At 40.0% G+C, this 20,485-nt stretch overlaps 1 protein-coding gene across 6 annotated transcripts in view; it reads right to left on the bottom strand.

Annotated features, from left to right (window-relative positions):
* The window catches only part of FGGY (FGGY carbohydrate kinase domain containing), a 242,162-nt gene that overhangs the window by 61,170 nt on the left and 160,507 nt on the right, over window positions 1-20,485 (bottom strand). For 5 of the 6 annotated variants that reach the window (XM_088060213.1, XM_088060214.1, XM_088060212.1 and 2 more), the window contains exons 6-8: window positions 17,446-17,561; window positions 5,847-5,975; window positions 1,494-1,597 (exon numbers count right to left, since the gene is read on the bottom strand). In XM_088060213.1, the coding sequence (XP_087916339.1) occupies window positions 1,494-1,597; window positions 5,847-5,975; window positions 17,446-17,561 (349 nt within the window). The remainder of the gene's footprint in view (window positions 1-1,493; window positions 1,598-5,846; window positions 5,976-17,445; window positions 17,562-20,485) is intronic. The other variant, XM_088060216.1, reaches the window with a different exon arrangement.

The raw sequence follows: 20,485 nt of genomic DNA, 5'->3' as shown, positions 1-20,485 counted from the left end.
TGTGAATTGGGTGTATGTTAGAACTTACCAATGTACAAATATCAAAAAATTAATAAATAACCACACACATGTCCTCCTCCAGGGCTGGCTGTACTAAAGAATGAGCCAGAGCCAGCTGGCCCACTGCCAGCTACCCAACATTGCCCTTAGACCTTTGGGGGAAGCTGCCTGCAAGCTCCTCAGCTCACTGCAGTCCAGTACTACATCTCTATTAACTCATTTTAGCAATTTAAACTAACTCAGCTAAATGAAACAGGTTAGAAAGAGTTCACTCAAACAGCTTCTACTGAAAGGGCAGAAACCTCCATCAAAAAAACTGGAAATAATGAAAGCAGTGGCCAAGCTTGAAGAGTGACTTCTCCCCCAGGGTGCCTCACCTGCCCTGTGATGGACAGACAGGTACCAGTGGGATTTTTCAAAGACAGAGCAGCCAAGAGTGATGGAGTTTGAAGCTTGAAACTTTTGTTTAGGAAGGAACCAAAATATATTCCAGCTGGTCTACGGGATTTAAGCTCAGTGCTCTGCTTCACAATAGTGGGATTATTCATGTCTTTAAATTCAATCACATGCTAAAATGCTTTGCTGAACGACAATCCGTGTGACAAGATCACCATGTATTCATGCTCAAGATCACCATGGATTCATACTGTTACTACAGAGACAACTTAACTTATTGTTAAACCTGATGTTTTATTATCAGCCTCCTTTCTTTTTCTCTCCTGGAGCTTTCTCCATGAAGTATGTCAGTCCTCTCCAACACCTCTAGCACTCCCAGTGCCATTTGCTCCTTTTGGAAAAATCCAAGTTCTAATAATTCTAAATTTAAGACCAAAATGAGTTTTAAATAAAAAATGTGGCAGAAAAGAGTACTTACCTAAATGGAATGCTCTCAGGCTCATACATTTTAAAACAGTATAAATTTCAAAGGCAGACACTAAATTTTAATTGCAATCTTAGAGAAAGCTTTTGTATTAATTCACTGAGGAGAAATTAGCAAAGTGAAAACTGCTTATTGGGGGGGTTTTCTTTCTTTTTAGTCATGATATGTCTCATAATTCTGTACACCATGGCAATTTTCAGAGGGAGAAGGATTTATATTGATTAAAGGAAGAGGTGGGGGAGCAGGGCTGTGACTGAAGACGGGCACTCCTTTTCCAAAGACACTCTCCTGTAACACATTAGTGACAGCCTTGTCACAGATAACTCAGGCTCAGGCTTTGGCTCAGATTTCAGGCTGCTCTTTAAGCCACTCTGGCATCATGGTTTTTACTTTCCATGTCATTTTTCAGTATTGATTTCTACTACTATTAAAGTTCTTGCTTAATAGCAAATGCACAGTAATTTATAATTAATATCCAAAGGTAAAGATAGAGTTACCAGAAAAAAAAAAATCAAGGAAAAAAGAATGGGGCGAGAAGGACAAAGGTCAATTTTCCCTTCAAAAACATAAGTTAGTAAATTCTGCACAAATTAGGATGACACATACAACCTACCCCCATGTGGCACGAAGATGTTCCACAGATCATAGCGACTCGGGATGTAATCGGCTGGTTCTCACATGGAAGGTTATGTCCTTTCACATCTGCTCCAATCACTCCTATTAAAGTAAAATTAAAATTCTCTGTTAAAGAACAAGCCACCCTGCACCAAACAGACCTTTTCTGCACTCAAATAATTGTTGACTACCTCACATCGCTGCCACAAATCAAGAAAGTCTACTTAGCCAATAAAGGAAATAATTTTATCCATCAGAATAAAGTATTTATTTCAGATATAAGGACCCAAGATGATTTCTTCTAAATGCATGTCTATCAACATGATTTTTAAGTGTTATTTTACCTAGAAAGTGTTATTTTACCAGTCATTTATTCTCTTAGGTAGCTCTGACATGCAGGAAAAAAGTGCCCTGCTGTACTGGCAGGCTGCAGATGTGTTTATTTGTTCACAGTTTATCATGAACATCCTGGTTGATGTGTTTTGTCAAGGGATAAGTTGGAGAAAGGGGTAACTTGGCAGGAGACTGGAAGGCTGCCAGCTTTGTTGTCCTCACTGCTGCTGCTGTTCTGTCCATGTCAGAACCATCTAAAGGCAGATTACTCCTCCCCTTGGAGGAGCTGAGCTTGGCTCTGAGGAGCCTCTGCGTGCAGGACAGCACAGGACGGAGCACAAAGTCAGCACCACTCAGCCTGCAGCAGAAAATACACCCAGGAGATGCCAGGGAGAAGCCAGGCAGACCCACAGCTGAGCCCCAGAACACACCCCATCCTGCTTGATTCACTTCAGGGGAGGCTACAGAGGGAATCTGCCCTCTCCTCCTCCTCTCCCAGGCTGCTTCCTGGCACCACATTGTGCTGCACCCAGCAAAATGCAGCAGCCAACAAGTAACATTTTTACACTGGACTTTTTTTTCTTAAATATCACTTTTCAGCTGGCAAACTGGTCACCAGACTGTGCGTTTCCATCTGCAAAGCTCAGTTTGGAGACCAGTATGTCAATACTGATTAAAAAAAAATCCCCTTCCCTTCCCTTCCCTTCCCTTCCCTTCCCTTCCCTTCCCTTCCCTTCCCTTCCCTTCCCTTCCCTTCCCTTCCCTTCCCTTCCCTTCCCTTCCCTTCCCTTCCCTTCCCTTCCCTTCCCTTCCCTTCCCTTCCCTTCCCTTCCCTTCCCTTCCCTTCCCTTCCCTTCCCTTCCCTTCCCTTCCCTTCCCTTCCCTTCCCTTCCCTTCCCTTCCCTTCCCTTCCCTTCCCTTCCCTTCCCTTCCCTTCCCTTCCCTTCCCTGTAGAAGGATCAGGAAAACATTTTCTGGACATTGTGAAAGATGCCAAGTGTTAGGGCTGGTTCACATCCTACATTTCATTAACACCCTCTTGTTTAGATCATCACTGCAATGCTCTGTTATCAAATCAGTCTGGTGGGGTTTGTCTTACTGGGATCACCATGGTTATCCTGTTATTTCCATGGTTGGAAGTCATTTAAGTAATCAGAAAATTAAGGACTAAAATGTTAAAGCCTTAAAAAATCCATCCTCATGCCCCTTTAACTAAACTGACTTGTAACTACGAAGTGGCACAGCTGTCACAAGGAGAGTTAGTAACAACAAAAAGCTAAAAGTAAGCCTTCTACTTCATGCTTTATTTTTTCACTCCTTCAACATTATGAATGCATATCAGGAATTTTGAATAGGGCTGTCTACAAGGCAAATTCCTGTACTAAGCAAGACTGTATTATAATTTCTTGAGTTAAAAATACTGTTCACACTTGAAAGGGAAGAAATCTATTAAACTAGATAGCATATGCTGCAAATGTATTTTCATAAACAACATAAAACTGAAGAGATCTTTTTAATTGCTAAGAAAATATACATTCTGCAAAACACAAATTATGGCCCTTTTTGGAATTTTAGTCAGTGGCTTCACCAGTGTTTAGAATTGTTAGAGTCCTCCTATTTGTGATTAATTAAAGTCAGACAGCAAGTAAGTCTGTAATATTGGCTAAAAGTTATATAATTGCTGATATAAGTCACTGTCACCTTTAGCTTAAGTGGAATTTTTCATAGTCTGAGGCTGAGAACAAGAAGTCTGTGCACCACACAGAAGATTTTTAGGAAGGCAAGCAGTGCATAGCAATGTGTACTTCTGGATCTCTTCCACAGTGACACGGTATTTCAGACACTGCACCATAAATCATCTCCTTTTGTTGAAACAATCTGATGCCTTTTGAAAAGGTGCAATGTAAACAGTATTTTTATGAGGCCAGCCCCAAAAGCCTGGCCTCCCATCCTCAGAGTTTTATCTGTACACTCTCTGAAATCAGTACAGTAGGTCAAAATGCAAGAGATGACTTCTTGGCTCTTGGATCCTCACTTTTCCATAAGAGGTATCAGACGGACTGATTCAGGAGTCACACATGACCTCCTCAAACATACACACTAAACAATCCTCTACCTTATTCTACTCAAAACTTTATTCTATTCAAAACTTTGAAGCTTTCATAAACTTCAGGAACTTGCTCAGCCAAAACACACTTCACATCCAGCCAAAAGCAGATCTGAACTGCATCAAAAGTTATTAACACTGAAAACAAGATGTCCACCATGTCATTCTGGTTTAGCCTGCAGGATATTTTCTTTACATATATCTGCACTCTTTGACTCTCCTTTTGATCCTGCTGTCACTTTTGCTGTCAAAATCTTTCCATTTTTGCTGTCCTTTCTACTAAGTTTCCACACCATTTCCAATACATTTATTACCCTTCCCAGATTAAAGAAGGATGAGTTCCACTGTAAATCCTCCTCTTGTCCCAGACTGCTGTGACTGAGCTGTGGTGTGATTATGATGCAGGTTCTCCCACTATCCTCCTGACTCTTCCCTCTGTAATGCCCCCCTCTCTCTAACAATAACCTGTGTGTTGTTTTTCTCCTCCTGGCAATAATTTCAGGAGTCTGCTGGTGTTTGTGGTGCCATCTGGGAAAACATATTTGGATTAGCAGACTGTCTCTATCCACTGAAGCCCTTTCCTGAGAGATGCCAGCAGCTGAGTCTTTCTAATGTCAGAGTTTCTTTACAGAAGTCTGTATCAAGGAACAGATAGTTGCTCTCTATTATTTTTAAAATTCAATTGATTGATTTTAGCACATGAAAAAATGGGTGAACTTTTTGTGCTCTGGATCCATAATGATGCCAATTAAACAAGGACCTTCCACTGCCACTTTCACATGCTCTGTGACAACCCAGTTTTGCAGCAAGTACATTCTTTCAGGTCAGATTATCACTATATTCTTTTCCAAGAACACAGAATTGCCAGGGCACGGTTTTCAAGATGTTTTCATGCAATCAGGATACTGACAGATATTTTCAAGTCAGTGACAACAAACCTACAAATATGACACTGCAGCTCAGTCTTCCTTTTTGCACACAGAGCTACATCTAATCCTTTCCAGGTAGCAAGAAAAGCAACCTCTGTGATTAACTTCACCAAAAGCAAAGTAAAGGGATTTAAACACTAAAAATATTCCAGGCCACAGTTTCTAGAAGGATGAGATTTAAAACAGCACAAGAAGTTTGAAACAAAACTGGTAGTTAAGCACCTAATCATATTTCAGTTAGATCTAGAAAAAAACCTCTGATGAGCAATAGATTTCCATTAAAGAGTACTGTTTCAATAACACTTGAAGCTTCCTGAGGTAAGACTGTTTTCTAAACCAGCAAACTAAAAAAACCCTCAATTTCCTGCAGAAAAAGTTACATTGAATCTCTTTGTTATAGACTGTATTTGGATAAGGCCAAACAGCGTAATAAGAAAATGAACTTGTTGGGCCTCATCTAATATATTTCAGAAAAGATGAACCGGGGCTGAACATCAGAATATTGTGTTGGAAAAGAAAAAAAAGTCAAAAATCAGACCTTAAAGCTTTGAATCATGGATCACTTCTAAAGCTAGTAAGAATCCTAACTATGAACAAGCCTCGAACATAAGGCTTCTCCCTCAGAATGGTTGTTTGGTTGTTTTTTTTTTCCTTGTCTATCCTCAAAGTTTTGAGCAACAGAAGATGCAAACTCTCAGCATGTTGGCATTCCAACACCATGGTGTTTCAGTCAAAAGTGAAACAAGCAGAAATTAACAAACAATTTGCAAATCCAGCTGAAAAGACATATAACAATGATATACTCCCTTTCTGGAAACAGATTTGTAGCACTAGTAGTTACTGTGATGATTTTGGTTTGTTTTTTTTTTAAGAATAGCATCGGAGCAAATGGCTGGAGAAAAGCAGTCTGTGACAAAACTGGCATTCTGAAATTTAGACAACAATTCCTGTCTCCAAGTACAGCAAATCCATGAGTGAGTACCTAGTCCTCCAGCATGTGCATCAATGAGAGATGCTGCCACTGCAATCCCTTCGGGGAGACCGAGATCTTTCGCAGCGTCTGGCGTTAGACCTTTCCCAACAGCTTCTCCAGGAGACAAGACGTGCTGTCCTGGGCAGACACAAGACAAACCAAACATCTGTCAATTTACTAAACAGAAAAACAAATGTGTGTGTTATTGCAAGAGCTCCCTTCCTCGCCCTCCAGTTAAGCCTCGTATCTATAAAACAAAGAAGTGCATCAAAGAACTCTGTGTGATGAAGTATCTTTCATTATCTGTCTGCAAATTAAACACAACCGTGCCCGATCAGGCCGTCCCATGGCAATTTAGAAGTTCAAAAGCATTCAATATCCTATCTAGCCACAGAGAAAGATTTCACCACAAGCAATTAAATTCTGCTTGGCATCTCTCCAGGAGATATGAAATGCAGAAATCCCAGGTTCTCGTGGAAGGTGCTGCCTGCAGGCATTCTCTGGGCATAGAAGGAGATTCAGCTCAGTCTGTGCTCACAAATGAGCACTGCACCTGTTGCACAAGGAATGCACAAAGAACTGCCCAATTTTTTTTTCCACTTCCATCCTTTCCAGCAGTTCTACTAGGAATAAGGTGGCTATAGCAACAGAAACTCTGAAAAAGAAACTGGCTTAAACAGCAAATTCCTCCAGTTGCAGCTGTATTTCCTCACAGACTTAAATAATCCCTTTCTGAGCCTTCTCTGGCCTGTGCTGTACGAAGAAAACAAGAATACAACCCTACCCTCCCTGCCCTGTCACAGGGAGCCCAGGGGCAGGTCCTGCCATAACACACACCCAGTTTTGTCTGAGCTTAGAATAACAAATACAGATTCTTTCAAGTACCAGGATTTAGGGACACCCCAAGATCCTCCTCTCAGCCTTCCACAGCTGGAGCAGTGAGACTGAGCTCCTGGGACTGCACATACTCTGTATTTATCCAAAGGTTTGGGGGTGAGAGGCAGAAAGCTCAGTGGGAGTTCCCACAGACCTCCCTGCCAACACCAAGGGTTTTAGTACTTACCTGGAGTGTTTACTAAATTCAACAAATCTGGGCAGAGTTGGCAAAACTCCTTTTTAAAATAAAACAAGACAATTGCCACAGTCAATTTTAATGAGAATGTCTCACCTGAAGCATGTTCTGATATGTAGAAAGGACATAAAATATCTTTCACAATAGACATTAATTAAGAGGAACAGCATATCATAAAATATCAGGAATACACTAATTCCCATGAGCATAAACTTTTTAAAATGCAGCTATATAACCTTACTGTTGATGAGCCTTGTGAAAGGGAAGGAGCAGGCTCTGCATGGGCACTCATTCTGTCATCAGGATTTGCCTCCCCATCTACACAAGTGTAAGTCAGTGTGGAATGGACAGAGCCTTCACTCAACCACATGGGCACAGATCTGGGAAGGGAATTATCATTCTCATAGTTCATTCTTCACCAAAAAGCTAGAAAATTCAGCTAAGCATCGGCATGCTTAGAATCTGTAAGTGTAAAGCTATTAAATGATAAAAGAAGAAAACACAAAAAGCAACCAATAAGGAGACACGATTAAAAGTGAAGTTTTTGAACACAGATTGTATTCCAGTACTGCACTGGGAGGGAGCAGATTCTTACTTGAGCAAAACACAGCACCTTTAGAAAGCCAGGGGCAGCTAACATAAAGGTATTCCACGGCTACACACCAGCAATTCAGCAGCAGGTGCTGCCACTCTTAAATCCGACCTGCCAGGGGGAAAGAAGCTGTCAGAGGGGAGGGAGGGAGGCAGGGAGGGAGGGAGAGCTGCCTGCACACAGGCACGCAGTGAGAGCAGGACAGGCCCCGCATAAAGGAGGCACTGAAAGGCCCGAGACTCCTCAAGGCTCATGCCAAAGTAAATGTATCGAGTCTTTTGTTTACAGTAGTCTCCTGTGCAAGTCATTTACCTTTGCTATAATGACTTCCAAAATTAGACCTAAGCAAACAAACCCATAATGGCTGAAGCTGGAGGACTTTCTGATTCACATTGGTGCAGCTGTTTCACTAATGCAATGCCTTAATCCACAACCTTTCATTTGGGACGAGACAGGCTATTTCCAGCTATTTTTTCCCCTATAAAGCAGCGAGTTTACAAAAGGAAAAAGCTGTCTGAATCTCTTCCTTCTCTTTTATCCTTCTTCGAAGACTGATGTTAGAGTTTGCTGTGATGGAACTTTGTTTAAAGAATTTATATGCTACCAAAAACCCTCTACCTTTTCAGGTGCTTCCCACAGGAACCAGCTATTTACCAGACACAACACACGAGGCAGATAATGCATCTACAGTCATCTTTAGTGATCCATATTCACTGTATTGGCTCACTAATATTTAACAGAACAAGGTACTTCAGGATGTAGCCCCTTTTCAAACACCAAAGCTGAGAGCAGCCAGGGCCCAGCTGATTCCAGCACAGCTTTTCATATATCTCACAGAACAGGGCTGCACTTTGTGTATTTGGCTGTATAAGTGCATAAAAATATGAAAAGAAGAAAATTCAAAGATGTCCCTTCACTGACACCCAAACAAACCTGAATTTGGATGCAACAATCCCTTGCTGAAATCCCAGAGGCCTCAGAAAGAGCCACAACCCAAGGGTACATCCCATCCCCATTGCACAGCCCCACCCAAACTGAACAATTAAACTGCTTTCTGATTTAAAAGACAACAGAGAAAACAGATATCCTGTTAAATAAGTGCTAGAGAACATGCACTGAAGAAGTTATCTCCTTAAACAAAACAGTGTTGAACAGGCATCAAAGGAAACAGGACCTTAATAAAAAACAAGCACAGTCCTTCCTAATGTAGTAAGAAATGTAAGGGCTTGTTCCCCTTTGTGTTCATTACAAAAACATGTAGATAATCTCTATTTTTTTGTGTTTCATAATAATTCTCACAATGCCAAAAGTCTGGGATATGCAAGGAATCTCAATAAATAATATACATTGCCCCAAATCTATCTCACTCGCAATACATTATCAAATATCCCTCTCAATTACAGACAATACTCACATTTAACTGAGATGTGTATGGCTGCAATTTTTTTACCCCAGCTGAGTAGCCAAAATAGCACTACAATCAGAAGGAAGCAGAATAATAATGCTGATTGTAAAATTATAGTGCTAACTTTTTCTTAGGACTGAATGCATGGTGGTTAAAAGATGTTAGGAATAGTGAGATTTGGGGCTTTTTTAACCTCCAAATAACCTCCATAAATCTTCCTGGTTGGCAGTTAAAGACTTCAGAATTTTCATTGAGGAAAACCAAAACAAATTGTGATATTATACGCCAGCTTATTTAAAAGTGAGGAAAATGGTTAAACAAAATCACTTTGGCTTTCTTCGCTTCAAAATTCATCTCTGTCTACACGAGCTGCCACAGTAGCTTGAGGCAAATCTAATTTGGGGCCTTTCCATCCCACTCTCCCAGAGAGCCTTTGGCTGAACTACATCTCGACTACCTAATGTGTAAATACTTCAGGCAGACGTATTAGGCTGCTAAACACTGGCAAAATCAAATCAGGCAGATCCTGGTTCATTAAGCTGAGCAGCAAATTGGTCAGCAAACCAGAGGTGCCTGCTTCAACAAAGACTGCTTGGCCCTTTTGGCCCAAGGAATGAGAGCTACTCCATGTATAAATTATAAACTTTCCTGGTAAAAGTTCAAAAGAAAAAAGAAATTCTGCATCATTGGATCAACAGTCACGTTATGATGGCTGGGACTGAGTTTTCTTTGCTAGACTGCAGTGAAACAGTGCAGAATGCATGTGTCCTGCCTTGGTGGTTCACTGCTCACTGCTGAACTGCATCTGGGTATAAAACACAGATATTTGATGTCTTACTAAAGGTACAGAAGGCAATACCTTGATGTCTTACTAAGTAATTCAAGGGAATGCATTTACATCCAAGTTCAGCTGAGCTCAAGTTTTCACTTGTAAGCAATAATTTCACTAGGCTGGTAATTGACATTTCTGTCTGTCTTTACAGCACAGTGTTCCTCAGAGTATCTCTGTGCACAAAAATCAGTGCAGATGGCAGGACTATTGCTCTACTTTCAGAGTTGCTCTGGTACATTACATTGCTAAGATTATAGAGGCAATTTAGCTTGTGTTAATCATGGATTATTACTTCGGAGATTTTTTTTACTGGATTTTTTTAACAACTCACATGATAACAACTCCTCTTAGAATAAATAATTACCCTTTTTTCTGAACTGAAATAAATGCCAGACCAAAAATAATCTCATCAGTTACTGAAAGGACACTTCAAAATCTTTCAGACAAGCTTATTCCCCACGACGTTCACACAGCATCCAGTTTTAATGTCCATACCGAGAAGATACTGATGCACTGTAAACTAAAGAAGTTCACAAATGAGCCAGCAAATTAATTACAAGGATTGAGAATTATGACAGTTCACCCAAGAGTTTTGGGGGGGGGAAACCTCAGTGCTTTCCTTGATCATAGGAAATTTGAGTTTGTACAGGTCAAGCGTGTCCCTACGGTCTGCCAGGCAGGAGTAGGAAGTTAAATAAGGTGAAAAATCAAGTGTGTTCTTTAATTAATTCATTAATTTTGAGACATGACAGCAACTAACAATCAACAACCTTTCAGTCTGAAGTGGGCTCTCCATCACAGGAAATTGTAAAATTAAGATTGGTTCTTAGATAGACTTTAAACCACTTAAACATTAATTTTAAGGAGTCTAACAGCCTCTGAGTTGGAGGAAGTCAGCAAATTGTTTGAAATAGTCCTTCTGATATTGTGAATCCTGACTCATAAAGCAGACAGCACTGTATTAAAAGTTCAGTGGGAAGCTGAAGCCAAAAAAAGAGAAGATGAATAACAAATTGAGACCAGGGAGAGGAAGACTCGGGTAAAAAGAAGGAATGATCCAGAACTATTCTGAGAAATGTCTCTTTTTGTTTTTTTGCCTTTTTTAAGAACAGTATGAAAAATAAAGGAGGAGGATAATATCTCAGAAATTTAAATACTGAACAGTTACAATGGGCACAAGACTACTCAAAGTTTCTGTGAAATTTAAAACCAGAAATTCAATGAAAAAGCTCCTCATTTTCATACAAGAAAGTTCCCAAGTCCCCAGTGTTGCTAGAGTAGAAGCAAATATGATTCCCCAGGCAGGCAGAGTCAGAGACCAGAACTCTATGAGTGGACAGGGGAATATTTTTTTATTACTATTTTTTAAAAGATCTCAACTTACAAGTTTTCTAAGCTGTGAGGGATGGAGGGGCAGTACACAGTACTCCTCACTTCTCAGAGCAGAGAGAAGTGGAAAGGAACCGCCTGCCAGCAGGACTCAAGCTGATGATAAGCAGGGTGAATGATGGTTCCTTTCCTGGTGGAAGAGGAATGGAAAATGTCACCCGGGAAACATCCTGCAGAAACTTGAGCTACTCCAGTTCAGCTCAGCCTGTTCAAGAACAGTTATTGTAAAGAGGAAGAGTATCTCAGACTAGACAGCAAGGAGAAGGCTTGGAGGTGGAGGGGGCAGATTTTATCCATGAGTTTATCAATATCTGATGGGAGGGAGGGAGTAAAGATCATGGAGAAAGACCCTTCTCAGTGGTCCCCAGTGACACAACAAGTGTGACAAGCACAAACTGAAATACAGGGAATTATATTTAAACCAAATTAAAAAATGTTTTTATTGGGGAAAAGTGGTCAGGACACTGGAACAGGTTGCCCAGGCAGATTTTGGAATCTCCACCTTTGGAAATACTCAAAACTCAACAGGTCACAGCCCTGAACAACCAGGTGACCCTGCTCCTGTCATTTCAAGATGGCCCTTCTAATTCCAATGATTCGTGTGATTCAGTGATCTCAAGATGGAAAAAGTATAAAATAAAACAGAAATCACAGGAGTGTGGAGCTTTTCTGAGGAAAAGCCCAACTTCTTCCTGCTGAATCATGTGTTACAAAATAATGCCTTGAGCTCTCAGGAAGGAGACACCCAAAAACCTCGTTGCACTGTGCCAGTTTCAGCTCCTTTGCAGTTTCTACAGCTCTTGGACAGACTGAAATGACAGGAAGCCAGAAAAATGTTAGCATATTTGGAACACTATTCACTTGTAAATTCCATGGATTTTGACAGCATGTAAGTGTAAATATCCTCTGATTCATCCTTTTAATTTTGTTTGAAATTGCACTGTGTTGTAATTTATTTGGGATAGCAAAAGACCAGGGGAAGACAGATAAAGGCATCCCATACCTGAGAACCCCTTTACTTATTATTCTCTACCATTTGCAAAGTACAGTGTTTAAAGCTTGTTGCTGCAATCCAGCTTTATGAAGAACTGGCAGCTACAAGCTGACCTGAAAGAATAAAAATAAAAATCATCATCATCTCTTTCTCTCAGCCTTCAAGGAAATCCCTCATATGCTCCAGAGCATCTGGCATCAAAGGCCTTGGAAGAGATAGAGAAAACTGGCAGAATGAATGGACTGACCATTCCTTCCACAGCTGCTGTAGCACTGAGTTAATATTGACCATATTCTCCCACCCTGCACTGAATCATTTTCAGCCTAAAAATAAATTAATTAAATTTATTATATATGTATAAAATAAATTAAGAGAACATCCAAGTATTAGAGCTAACTACTGACAAAACAGAGAACCTAAGACTCTATTTAAACTGTAAAAAGGGAGATATCCAATGCCATTATTAGCTTTGTATATAGAAGGATTCAGTGGTACATGCACTAAATGTAACTATTGATATAAAAACAGGTTTTCTGTACTAACAATTTTTTAATAAGTAAATAAAAGAGCATTAGAAAAGGACATCCAGTCTTCCAATTATACAAACCCATCTTTTCAGGACATTCAAAAATGGCATATGCAAGTGCCCAGGCCCATAAAAACATCAAGCCTGCAGTCCCCAAAGTCCTGGAATTAAGGAGAGAGGTAAAAATGGGGTTACAAAGTATTGGGGCTGTACATTAAAACATAAGCAGAGTGTTGGAACAGAGAGGGTGGTGAACAAAGGCCACTAACCAGAAATGCACTTTAGAGTCAAGTCAAACCCTTCTCAATTGAAAACATAGTGCCAAAATTTAAAAATAATTAAAAAATAATTAAAAAGCAGAAATCCTACTGGAGGAAGATGGAGGCAATTTATGGAGAATTGAAGGTATTAATCTAGAAGGTGGTTAAGAAGGATAAGTGGAAAAAAGACCCAGACTGGGATTTAAGTAAAGAGATGTGTAAGGAGCACAGGCTGCTCTTCCTTATGCCACCATCACCCCAAAAATCAAAAATGAAATAGTTCTTCCAGTTGTACACTAAAGCAAATTAAGCAAAACTACAGCTACTTCATTAATATCAGTTTGCTGCTGCAGCACAGATGAAAAAAGGTGACAAACTGTCCTTTACAAAAGCAACAAAACCTAAAAGATAGTAGAACCTATTCTGCAGTACCCACAATTCTCTCTCACACAAAGCCACCATCTTCAACCCAAAAAAGACCTGGTATGAAATATTACCATTCAATAAAAAAATCATTATTTGGTCCCTTAAGTAGGCCCTGAAGTAGAAGGCTGTGATGAAAATTTATCAAGCATTTTTCTCCAAATGGAATGTATGCTCCAGTACCTTAGGAGCTCTACAGTACATGAAATTTTAACGGAATACTTAATGTCTTTCTAGGTTTTGTAATACCACAAAGAGATACTCATCATGTGTTTTTACCACAGCAGATAAATGCTAATGCCTCTAGTACACAACACTTTCACAGTGGCTTGAATACGAGTCATCTTCCACTCTCTTGGTGAGCAAATTAATGGGATCAATAAATTTTTTAGTATCTCCAGATAAGACTCTCTACCTTCACAAGCCTGATCAGTAAATTCATGATGTACAGAAGGGACCACAAACAACTTGTTATGTGGATTCCCTGAAAGGTTAGTCTGCTCTGAGAAACAGAAAATGTCAAAGGCCTGGGAGTTTTCAGATGTGAACCCACGTCCTGATATGGGAAAGGTTTGTGGAAGATCCTAAAGGTCAGATGTGAGGGTCTCCCTTATCAACAAGGTCGTATGTTAAGTTAAACTGAAACCAAGAGAAGTGTACTCCCTGGAACCACAGCACTCTGATTACAGTAAATGTACTTTTAAAGGGCAAGTAGTTTTAAAAGTGATGCTTAAAAGCATATTTACCAGAATAAAGAAATATGTACATTAAAAAAAGTTGATTTCAGGTAATTTCCATAAGTATTTCCAGTGGCATGAAATTTAAAGCTACTTCCAAATGACAAAAAAAAAAAAATATATCTATTTGTAGCTATTCATCTTTGGTTCCTTCTGATTGAAAACAATAATAATTTCAGTAGAGATTAAAAAAAACCAACAACAAAAGAAACACAGCTTTTCTGCATATTTTAAACTGGTATTTACTGGTAGCATATTTTAAACTTTGTATTTACTTTTGTTACAAACAGAAAATTTTGTTAATTTTATCTTGTGACATTTTGCTTTGGTTAAAAGAAATGATGATTTAGAGCCTTGTTATCTTGTAGGAGAGATGCATGAGGAAAGGGCCATTATCTCTCTGTACAAGGGGAACGTGCAGGCACTAAAATACATCCTTGGCTTTGAGCTAAACAAACCTTGAGCAGATAGACAGAGGCTTAGAGTAGCTTGAGAACAGAAGAGGAAATTCCACCAGAATTACTTCTGCCCTGTCAGGTTTTTGGTTTTGTTTTCAGGAGGAGGTTTTGAGCATGCACAACCTCCCTTCAACCTCCTCCTACCTGGGTTATCTGACAAGTTCGAGCTCCTTTATCTGCAGGGCAGTTCAGTGCCCTGCTCCCCATCCTTCCCTGTCAGCCATGGCAGGCTCTGATGTTCCTCCTGGAAGCACACGCTGTCCAGGGAGGGCCTTCCCTTGGGACAAGGGGATGCACTTCAGCAGCTGAGGCTGTTCCCCTGTGGGCAGCACTGCTCTAAATAAATACAGCTTGAGCTGAGTTGGTGCCAGGTGTGATCCTGGCCTGGTTTGGGGTTCCTGGCAGGGATGGTGCCTCGTGCTGATGCTGACACCATGGGATGTGTGGGAAGGAATCTCCCACTCCACAGGACCTTTCCAGCTGCAGTTTGCTCAGTGGCTGAGTATCACCTTCCTGCTAGGTGGATCTACATTGTTCTGATTAACTTGAGGAAAGTTGAGCTGATTCAGAGTGCTCAAGTCCAACACCATTGAAAACATTAAAACAAGCAAAGCCCCCAGCTGTCATTGGAACACTGTTCCCATTCCCATTCCCTACATTCAGGGACAATGATAAGATTTCAGGGTGGCAGAAAGCAAAGCACTTCCCTGGGACACACCACCATGGAGCAGCTCCTGGGCAGGGTGAAGTGCTTTGTTTTGACTCTTCCTGAAGCTACACCCTTCCAAGAGACTCCAAGAAGTAGAGGGTAGGAGAGAAACTCAAAGGAATGGAGTGGTGGCTACCTGGGTTCCACACTGGTGAAGCGAGCTCCTCACTCCCTCTGCAGAGACACAGGAATGAAGGACACTCTTCTGCTTTTTGTGATGTTATCACACTGCTAAATATAACAAAAGCAACACCTTCCTTTTTTAAAAAAGGCAAGGTTAGACAAATGGTCAGGGAAAAAAGCTCATATTCTCCCTAGGGCCAGGTTTCAGCATTATTATGCAAATAGAAATTGGCTTATGCTGTGAATTCACCTGAGGGAATGCGCCCCAGAATCTGAAAACCGAAGGATTTCTCAAGGTGAGCACAAACTACAAGTTCTGGCCTAAGGTTTGGAGCAGTTTTGGAGGACTGTGCTTCTCCAACTCCAGCCAAACCCTCTCAGGGATTCTATGGTTCATTTCTTTAAAAAATCCCACAGTTTTCCATGGAACTAGACATTTTCACCAGCAACTCACAAGAAACTCTTTTGCCTTGCAAGAAATGTATCAACAGAAGATAACTTACTGATTTATTTTGTAAATGTTGTGTTTTACAAACATGGAAGCCTGATACTGGGAATTGATGATTTCTCTCATAATAAATGTTGAGCCATATATAGGCCAGTGTTATGAGGCTCCCATCACAGCAAAAGGCCCCTTTTATTAATGGCTACTTTATCATTTAAAACGTGCATGTTGTTACTTAAAATGGCAAATTGCTTTGCACTGTCCTTGAAGTGCATTGCATAAATATTGTATTCAAGCCTTAGCTTACACTTCATAAATAATTTATTTTTAAAATACCCTTCCATGAGACCACCAGCTGGCAAGATGTTCAATTTTCTGGTAAAAACATGTATTTATTGCAAGTCTTATTTTAACTTGTTGGAGATTTGCTAAAAGCCACATGTGACAGATGCTGTAAGAACTGTATTCAACCTAAAACCTCAGGAAGCTGAAAGCCTCATTCTCCTGGTAGGTTTTGTACCTCTGCATAAGCAGTTTTCTTTGCAGGAGAAAAGCTGAAATCTATTCAAGGAAGCTTTCAAGTACTATTTTCTGATAACCGAAAAATGACTGATAGCACATGATGATCAGAAAAGTTTATAGATTTCATTACCTTTCTTTTCACTACAATCCTTCCTCCACCATTTCCATTTCATGTTGCTGCATTTAAACTGCTGTACAAACTTGTTCAAAGTGCTCGACATTAAAAAAAAAAAAAAAAATCAAAGGAAATTTCAGATAATTAACTTTGATGAATGAGCATATTTTAATTCATGTCTGGTAATATTCTTGTTAATGACATGTCTGCTTAGGACATCCATTAAAAGTCCATTAACTTAACAGGGAAAGTCTAATAAAGTTATCCTGGAAATTTTCTGGTATATTAACGTTATGGACTTTTAATGAATATCTGCTGTAGGAACTGCTATTAGCAAGGCTACTATTCTAATTAAACTTGGGCTTTGAGAGTGAAAAAAAAATGTTTAAAGATAACAACAAGCAGAAGCAGCACCTTTTTTGAAAATGACTACAAGGGAGATATGCACAGGTCACAAATCATGCTATAAAAACAGCTATAAATTACTATATTGTAGCTTTTTTTGTAGCCTGCCATCCAATATACCCATATCAAGAGTGTCCTTCATGTCATCAGTTGCTCAGGCTCCTTTTTACTCCTCTATTGTTGAGACTGAGCAGTACAGAAAGGCCTTCCAGGCCTTTCTGAAGGGTAGGAGATAAAAAATTTAAACAGTTTCTCATAACAATGCAAAGTAAAAAATGCACTTAGGAAGTTCCCTATGGGCATCTCAGCAAGCCATTTGAAGCTGCCGACATTCACAATAATATAGCAAGATATCTTTTTATATGTATATATCTTTTACTCATAGAATCAGAGAATGGGTTGGGTTGGAAGGGACCTTAAAGCTCATCTTATTTCAACCCCTTGCCATGGGCAGGGACACCTTCCACTAAACCAGGTTATTCCAAGCCCCATCTCTGTATATATATATATATATACACATACATAAAGCTTTTTAATAATATGAATATGTCTATTTATTATTATGAATACATGTGTATATTAAAACCCAACCCAGACATACCTATTTTTTCATACTTATCCTTCACCAAATCTTCCAAGCCAATCATTTTCCAGAAACTGTCATCCCAACCTCTGTCTGATGAGTATGTCCACTTGCACACCACTGTACAGAGAGACCTAGAAAAGAGACAATATAGGCACAGAGTCAGGCAAATGAACACATTTGGATTTAAAAACAAGTTCCTGCAAAAGGATCTCTTCTCCACTGGTCAAAAACTCCAGCAGAATGCTCACATTAAAAAAAAAACAAAAAAACCCACAACAACTGGTTAATGCTTGGAGTGCACATCTTGAGGACCTTAAAAGGACCTTGTGTTTAAGATTCTTCTCTGCTGAAACAACTCCTGGTCTGGCCACTTCACTGCATAAATCAGTCAAATAACAGGCTGTGCATGTGCCTGGGGAGAGCGGGGCAGGAACGCAACAGCTCTGGAGCAGGCAGCTCAGGGTGCTGCTCTTCCAGCCTAAATGGCTGCTTTGCACACAGCCTGTCCTTAGGAAAATTGGTGTTACCTCTCTTACAACTGAGTTACAGTTTCCAGGATGATGGGATCAGATGCACAAGTCTCATTCCTGAGAAGCTGATGTTAAACTCTGCTGTTCCAGGACAGCACCACGGGGCACAGGCAGGAGCAGAATATACACAGAGGAAAGTCTGTCCTAACACACAGAATGGTTTTTATCAATATCCCTGACCTTATTCCTCCCCAAAGAATGAACAATATTCCTGATGATTTAGTATTACACAGGCTGTTTTCTCAAAAGATCAATATTAAACTGCTTGAAAAGTCAGTCAACTAAAAGGTCTTAAAAATGCTAAATACCACTGAAAACTGCAGTTCTGTGTAGTCCTGGGAATACCACAGTACCAGCAAGTGCAAGACAGCTCAGATGCATCTTGGGGAAACACATCATCATAACTGTTCTCAAAGAGAAACCCTGCTCAGAGGTGGATTTTCTTTGATGTTTTACAAGACAGCTTATTTGTGACTCATGTTTAGCCAAGGTGAGCTTACACAGACATATTCTCTTTATTAGGATGGTACAATTTGAACATGTATCTTCAAAGCAAACTCAGTTTAACTGAAGCATTTGACTTTTTCTTGCAGTTTTGCACAAGTGAAAACCAAATAAAATTTCTCTCTTCAAAATTATTGTTTGGAGTAAAAGTAAATCTTCCCTTTCATCCAGGAAAACTACCCAGGGACTGAAACATGAATCACAGAATGGGTTGGGCTGGAAGGACCTTAAAGCTCATCTTGTTCTAACCCCCTGTCATGGGCAGGGACACCTTTCACTACCCCAGGTTGCTCCAAGCCACATCCAACCTGGCCTTGAGCAGAAAAAGAGAAGCAATTTTTATTTCCTATCTGCAAATCAAAGTTAGATCTCATAGCCACTGATACTGCAGACAGAGTAAAGCCAAATAAGAACAGGAAGAGCCTTTCTACACAGCAAGAAGCAACATCATCTTATGTGACACTGAGCAGAAGATGGGATGGTTACATGGACTCTCTAAATTCCCACTTTCTCATCTGGGACAGAAATGTGTCTTTTAAATGCCTCATGTACCCTTCCATCCTCTTTTACTGGAGTAACCATGTTTTTATTACCAGAGGACAAGTGATAGTCATTCACATCCCACTGGTTGTAAAGGTGTGTTGGTTGCTCTTTGCTGCAAGAGAATAATTAACATTATATATTTGGGGGGGGGGGGGGAAGACATTAATTATTTATATCCCTATAAATAAATGCAGTCAATAAATGCAGATACTTTTTCAGGACTACTCTTAAAACACTTCTGACACCCCCACCCCCTTTTTTATTTCTTCTTAATAATTTAAGAATAGACCACACAATCACAACTCAGTGTCTGGTTTGAAAACAGAAAAAGTACGTGACCTGTAACTACAGCAATGACAATGTTGATATAAGGAATTCCAATTTCCAAGGATTTAAAAGCCAGACACAGAAATCTAATTAGGACCTTTGACAAAAACTGGGTGAATAAATAAATTCTAGGCTGAAGAAAATACTGGGAAAAAATAAACATTCTCCCCAAATGGGTTCAAACCTCTTGTTAAAAGGAAAAATAAAGACATGGTATTTGAAATAAAAAGCACTTCATCACTTTAGGAAAAATTTAGACATAAGGAGTGAAAAACAATGCATCAAATTTTCCCAAATATGGGAAATACCAAATCATAACAAATTATCATCAAAACCAAATATGTCTTTTTCTAATTAGATTGAAGCTCTGAACTAATGCCACACCCTGAAAAAGGCTCCAAAGAACATGTTTTAAACAGGGGCCTGCTGTCCCACACAGCTCTCTCTGTGGAACACCACACACAGGCCCACGGACTCACTGGCGATGGGAAGAGATCAGCCCTTGCCAATCCACAGAATTCCAGCAGATCCACGCTCTCTGGCAGGATATGGCTGTACTGAGCACACCCAGTCAATTTAAAAATGCAAAGTGCTCACAGAACAAGGATAAACAGAGGAGTTTTGGTTGAATTTTTAACACAGTATGGAAAATGAACTGGGGAAGACAACTCTTCCCAAATGAATTACTGGCAGATGTCTGAGTGGAAGGTTCTGGTATGAAAACCAATCTCAGATCTGAGCTAAAACACTAACACATTATGTTGGCAGGTTTTTATTTTCATGGCCACAGCAAGAAACTCAAAATGCTTGTTTTAAACACAGTCTGAGTGTTTATAGTTCTCTGGGATTAAATCTCCTTCTTCCACTCCTGCTGCCACTCAAAAAGTATGTGTTTAATGGAACAATATGGCTTCATACAAATCCCTAATATCAAAGAGAAAGTGTCATACCACAGAAAGGCATCCTGCTCTCTGAGATAACAGCTCAAAGGAAAGGATTTCTTTGTGATGGCCATGAAGGATTAACATCACCACATGCTTCAAAAGCACCTGGATGGGTTGAACTCAAACCCTGCCCCTCACCTGAGGAGATGCTCTGTTTGTATGCCCAGAGAGCTCTATGCACATGCAGAGAGAACAGTTCATTCATGG

This window comes from Pseudopodoces humilis, chromosome 10 (assembly GCF_049639895.1).
Source record: "Pseudopodoces humilis isolate 2021_Gansu_Grassland_sample_001 chromosome 10, ASM4963989v1, whole genome shotgun sequence".
NCBI lineage: Eukaryota > Metazoa > Chordata > Aves > Passeriformes > Paridae > Pseudopodoces > Pseudopodoces humilis.
The sequence above is the reverse complement of the archived record's forward strand: the minus strand, read 5'-3'. Positions and strand labels throughout refer to the sequence as shown.